The sequence below is a fragment of the Neomonachus schauinslandi genome, chromosome 5, assembly GCF_002201575.2.
Source record: "Neomonachus schauinslandi chromosome 5, ASM220157v2, whole genome shotgun sequence".
Classification (NCBI taxonomy): domain Eukaryota; kingdom Metazoa; phylum Chordata; class Mammalia; order Carnivora; family Phocidae; genus Neomonachus; species Neomonachus schauinslandi.
This window is the reverse complement of record NC_058407.1, coordinates 27,020,784-27,026,679: the sequence shown is the minus strand read 5'-3', so window position 1 is coordinate 27,026,679 and position 5,896 is coordinate 27,020,784. Positions and strand designations below refer to the sequence as shown.

Genomic DNA, 5,896 nt, shown 5'->3' with positions numbered 1-5,896 from the left:
CCTCATCTCCGGCTCTCGGTCGGGAGCGCGGGCGCCTGGAAAGGGGCCTCTCCCACTCCGTTACTGTGCTGTAAAGCGAGAGGGGCCGTTATCGCTCCCCCCGTCCCTCCCACACCCCGCTCCCAAAATGTGCAGCCGGGAGGGTCGCGTCGAGAAGGCGCGGAGAGGGTGGGAGAGACAGAGCCCCGCGGCTGGCCGTGGAAGTCTCAGTCCTCAGACCCCAGCGCACGGCGGGCACGGCGGGGGGCAGGCTCCAGCCGCCGCAGCGGGGACGGCGGTGGCAGGGGCGCTTCTCCTGCGCGCCTCCGAGCACTCGGAGCGACTGGCTCGGAGGCGGACGGATTCCCAGGCAGGCCCTCCGCCCAGCCCCGCACCAAGCGCTCTCAGCCCGCCTCCCCTGAAGCCTGCGCATTCGCGCCGGAGCCTCTTTAAAGCAGAAGCGGGGGCCGCGGTCACGTGAGGTGGATTCCTGGAAAGTTCCTGGAAAGCGGCCTCCGCAGCAGCCGGGCGGGGCGCAAGGGGAGCGCGGACAGGGGAGGGAGGCGGGGGCGAGAGAGGCGCGCGGGGCTGGGAAGTCGCGCGCACACCCGGCTCCGGGGACAGACGTTTAACTCTTGCCATGTCTCGCCGCCGCCCCAGCGGCTCGCGGGCCTTGGGCTTCCCTTGAAGCATGAGCCTCCTCGCCCGCCGCTACCGGCGCTGCGCGGGCTGCGGACAGTGCGCCCCGGGGACCCGTGCCACAGCCTCAGGATCCCGTGCGCCCGCAGCCGGGGCGCCGGAGGAGCTCGGCCGGGCGCTGGCGGCAGGTACTGGTCCGGGGAGCCCGAAGGCTCTTCTCCAGGGGGGGGTCGCCGGGGAGGGTACCGGGGCGCGGCCGCGAGCGCGGGGCGGCCTTGGCTTCCGCAGTTCAGAACCGCCGGAGACAGAGTCGGAGCCGCGGCTCTGTCCCGCGGCCGGGCGCTGCAGCCTGCTTTCTTCCGCTCCTTCTAGGCGTCGGGAAGTCTCCGCGGAGTTTTCTCCCCCGCCGCAAACTGCCATCCAAATTAATAATCCTCCTAATAACCTGATCTGCCGCTCCTCCCCACCCGCCTGCCTCTCGCCCTAGCTCCTTCCTCCTCCCTCTCTTCTTCCCACCTCCTTGGTCGCAGCCGGAGGAAAAGCCGGCAGCTGGCCACGGTGGGGGATTTCGGAGCCCGGGGGTTCTAGGCGATGGTCCCCGGCTCTTTTGTTTGCCCTCTGCGCAAGAATTCTGGCTGCCGCAGAGCGCATCCCCAGGCATCTCGTTCCCAAATTAAAAGTCAACAGGGGAAACTCGGGCAGACACCCCTCCTCTCCCGGGCTCCTCCCGGTTCCCCCGCCCCATGTCCACTGGGGAGGCTGCCTGGTGTGGAGGCGGCGGCCGAGGCCGAGGTAAGGGCTCCGCGATCGTTGTCTTACACGTCCAGCGGCGCTAGCTGCCGCCTGTTCTGCCCCGGCGGGGGTTTCAGGTCCGAGCCCCCGCGAGCGCTGCGCGCTTGGGCCGATTCCTCGACAGCGCCCGCGGCGGCTGCCACTGGGCACGGCGGCGCCCCCCACCTCTGCCCCACGCGGGCGCTGGGAAACGGGCGGAGGGGAGGGTGCGGCAGCTTCCGCACCTTGGCGCCCCGGGCTGGCGACTCAGGGTGCTTCGTCCCGGAGCCCCCGGGCTGTGCAGAGTGTAAGATACAGGAGTGCCAATTTGGGGATCTCTCCTGTTCTTTCCTTTACAATTTTTCTGCTTGTCCTTGACTAGGGCCTATTTGCCACCCTACCCGCAGGTGACTTTGCTCTGCTAGTCTGCGATTTCAGCCAGTAGCCCTGGGCGGGAAGACACCCTGTTCCCCACCCTCATCCTGTCCCTCCCCACCCCCTCCCCCTCGGCAACTCCTGCGTCTTGGAGCCCTGCTCTCTCTCTATCCTTTCTCTACAGCTGGGCCGGGGCAGTCCCTGGATGCTTGGGATTAAATGGTGCAGGAGTATAGACGCGGAGGAGTCCCCGGGATTTTCCACGTCTCTGTCTCCCCACCCACACCCCAGCCTCAGGGGTCCAGCTTGGACTGACCCAAACCCATACTTTCTTTTTGCAGGCAAACTGTGGGTGACCGCGCCTGCAGGGGACTTTGCCATTCGTCCACTGGAACCTGGGGAGGAAGAACCAGAAGCACCCCATCCCCTCCCCCTCCACCATTTCGGATACCCCGCAGGGACTCGTTTTTGGGTTCCCACTGACTTCCAAGAAGGACGCGTGCCCGGCTCTGACCCCATCGCGGGTGGCCACCTGTCTTTGCCGCGGTGACCTCTCTCCCATGACCCTGCGGTGCCTCGAGCCCTCCGGGAATGGCGCGGAAGGGACGCAGAGCCAGTGGGGGGCCGCGGGATCCGCGGAGGAGCCGTCCCCGGAGGCGGCGCGTTTGGCGAAGGCCCTACGGGAGCTCAGTCAAACAGGTAAGGAGCCGATCCGCCGCGACGCGGGCGACAGGGGTAGCTTCCCCAAAGACGCGGTTGCAGGCTTTGCTGGCGGGGAGCGCGGCTAGGAAACGGGGCCGCGGTGGGGAGCAAAGAATGGGATGGAACTAGGGCCCCTCGGTTCCCGTTTCGCCTCGGGGCGGGGGACCGCGGAGAGGATGCCCGCGCGGCCCTGGGTTCTTGGGAATGCGAAAGGAAAGTGGTTCTCGAGGGACTCTGAGGCCTAGGAGAGGGCAGAGCGCGAGAAGGGCTTCTTGAAAATAGCCTCGTAGGGCGCTGGAACCTTTGTTTGCCGCGGCCGCTCGGGAGTTGGTACACGGGCTTGAACCCTGGCGGGAGAAAGTGCCAGGCGCCTCCCTTTCCGCGGGGAACCGGCGCGGCGAGTGGGCGCTGCGCTGCCCGCGGCTCCAGCTGCATTCGGCTCCCGAGCGGAGCAGCCGCGGCAGCCCGGGATCTTGGCGGCCAAATTCCAAGGACCGACGGATTAGGGCGCAGGCGGCTGCCGCAGAGCCGGGCGGAAGGGGGCCGGCGGAGCCCCAGCAGAGCGCGGCCTTCAGGGGCTGCGCGCCCAGGGTGTTGCTGGTTTCGAGGGCAATCCTGCGCTTTGCGTGGCCCGCTGTCGTCTCTCGGCGTCTGAAAAAAGAACAGATTGGAAAAATATAATAATAATCTGGCAAACTACGCAAGCTTTCAAAATCCGGAATCCTAAAAGCTTACGTTTGGGGCTAAGTTGAAGTTTTGGTGGCACTAGGGAGAGGGAAAAGTCACTCTCAGTTCCGGTCTTTGAGTGTCAACCACAGGCTCTCCCCTCAGCGGGGCGGGCCGGCAGATTGCAGGTATCGGAGCTGTTTTTTTGGGGGGGGGGGAGAGCACACTGTCAGACTTCTTATGCAGAAGGTCTCGAAATCATTGCTGAAAACGGGATGGACCCTGGGATGACGCAAGCCGATCAAATCGAGAATGCTGGGGAGGCCGACGGTTGTGATCGTATTTGGATTAGGGCAAAATCCGAAAGAGTTGCAGGTTGTAAACTTGAAGTGCTAATTATCAGTTGGGGTTTCCCTCATTTCTTTTTTCTTTTTTTTTGTTTTTTTGTTTTTTGTTTCCCTCATTTCTCAATGACTGATAAGGTAGTTGTAATCAAAGCAACACACAGAAGCTGTTAGACTGGGTCTGCACTTGGAGAAGACGTAAATAGCAGTGCTTTCCAAGGGCTTTGAACAGATGCAGCCCTGAACAGATTTCGGGGGGGGGGGGTAGGGTGGACACCAACCTTCCCAAAAGTTCTTTTGGTTTTTACCCTGTTGGAATTACTGGAGTTGGCCTCTCCACTTTTGTAAGGGCATGACTTTTAGTTCTAACTTCTGATTTATCTCTAAGTTGCTTTGATTTCACTTGAATAGTGCTAGACGCATCATGCTTTGTCAGCCAGTGTGTCATATTGCAAATACTCTTTTGTTTCATTAGGAGAAAAATCTTCGGATAATTTAAAGAACAGCTACAGAAAGCTACTTTTTAAAGCCAAAAGCTGACTCTCAGTTTGGGTTCATAAAGTATAATGGACCCACAGTTTCATTAAATTTCTACCGAAAGTATTTGTGGTAGTCTCTGGTAAACATTCACTCACACGTTTCTACTTAGAGCTAGAAAAACTGTTGCCAGGTATTTGCCCTATTTTTAAAATTCCTTATGATAACTATTTTACCCTCTTTTCTTTTTCTTTTTGACCAAAAACCCCAGGTTGGTACTGGGGAAGTATGACTGTTAATGAAGCCAAAGAGAAATTAAAAGAGGCACCAGAAGGAACTTTCTTGATTAGAGACAGCTCGCATTCAGACTACCTACTAACAATATCTGTTAAGACATCAGCTGGACCAACTAATCTGCGAATCGAATACCAAGATGGGAAGTTCAGATTGGACTCTATCATATGTGTCAAGTCCAAGCTTAAACAATTTGACAGTGTGGTTCATCTGATCGACTACTATGTTCAGATGTGCAAGGATAAGCGGACGGGGCCAGAAGCCCCCCGGAACGGCACCGTTCACCTTTACCTGACCAGACCGCTCTACACATCAGCACCACCTCTGCAGCATCTCTGTAGACTCACCATTAACAAATGTACCGGGACCATCTGGGGGCTGCCTTTACCAACGAGACTAAAAGATTACTTGGAAGAATATAAATTCCAGGTATAAGTGCTTCTCTTTTTCTAACCATGCCTCATATAGAGTCTCTCCGAATGCAGCTATGTCAAAGAGAACCAAAACTTGAGTGACTGCTCTGGATAACTACTCGGGATTCTAAAAACAGCTGAAGTCAATCTAATTTAAACCTGTGCCGAGGTAGCTAGGTATTTAAAGTTCCCCCAAATATTTTCACCTGAGAGTGATGCTTACCTTCCTGAGGCTGACCAAGACCCCTTAATCCTCTCAAGTTAAAAACAAAATGTCCCAAGGAAAGGCTGAAAGGAACGTTTTATCAGAATGCCTTAGTAGTAGGTAGTCTGAATGCCTTTCTGAGGTTCCTCCTTATTAGGTCAAAGGTCCACGCCCCGGTAGTAGGGAGAGAACTGGATGCAGGAGTACAGAAGGAGTGGAAGGAACCCAACTGACACCAGGCTTAGCTTCAATTTTAGATGCCTGGTGGTCAGAGTCCCCTGTGGGCCATTTTCTCTTTTTGCATTCTTGATGTACCTAGGAATTTTGTTAAACAGATAAGCTTGTGAGTATTTATCCTTCATTTATGCAATTAACCAAATCAACCAAAAAGGTGACCATGAAATCCTGTATTTGACTTTTTACTACACCTATGAACTCTCTCATGTGAATGAGTACTGTAGTAATCCGTTTTAAGGGAGCCTTATCTCAGAACTATTTCAAACTGGTGCACACAGAAAAGACTTTGTCTTTTCCTTTAAGGCTAAAGACAAGAATGTCATACTCTACAGGTGCAGCTCAACCCCTGTTAATAAAACCATGTAGATACAGACATTTGATCCTTTCAAGTAGCTGTGTCCCACCCTGTTGCCATTGACTTTTTGGAAATGGCTGTAGAAATTAACAAGTTGTCCTTGAATTGTCTAACCACAGACATCAGCAGTTGTCTCCCTTCTACCATGTAGAATACTTTGACTTAATTCTCTTCCAGATATAGGGGGATACCTGCCTGTTTTTTCAAAGTGTTTATTTACTGCTGTTACTCTTTGATTAGAATGTATTAAATAAAAAAAAACTTGACTTTTACAAGTTGCACTTATTACTTTGGAATTGTAGAGAACGGACACGTTCATGCTAATAGTTGCCATAAAACTCACATCACGTCGGGCGCCTGGGTGGCTCAGTTGGTTAAGCGACTGCCTTCGGCTCAGGTCATGATCCTGGAGTCCCGGGATCGAGTCCCGCATCGGGCT

At 55.9% G+C, this 5,896-nt stretch overlaps 1 protein-coding gene across 1 annotated transcript; it reads left to right on the top strand.

Moving 5' to 3' along the window:
* Positions 1-664: 664 nt before the first annotated feature.
* SOCS2 (suppressor of cytokine signaling 2) lies at positions 665-5,354 on the top strand. The gene is made up of 3 exons (XM_021687524.1): positions 665-806; positions 2,106-2,463; positions 4,225-5,354. Exons 2-3 carry the CDS (start codon positions 2,325-2,327, stop codon positions 4,680-4,682), a joined length of 597 nt encoding a protein of 198 aa, XP_021543199.1. The 5' UTR covers positions 665-806; positions 2,106-2,324; the 3' UTR covers positions 4,683-5,354.
* Positions 5,355-5,896: the final 542 nt, after the last annotated feature.

Excerpts from the sequence above, each read along its gene's own strand:
- SOCS2 (XM_021687524.1), top strand. The coding sequence starts at position 2,325 with ATGACCCTGCGGTGCCTCGAGCCCTCCGGGAATGGCGCGGAAGGGACG. Across the intron at positions 2,464-4,224 it reads ACGGGAGCTCAGTCAAACAG|GTTGGTACTGGGGAAGTATG; the intron begins GTAAGGAGCCGA and ends CAAAAACCCCAG.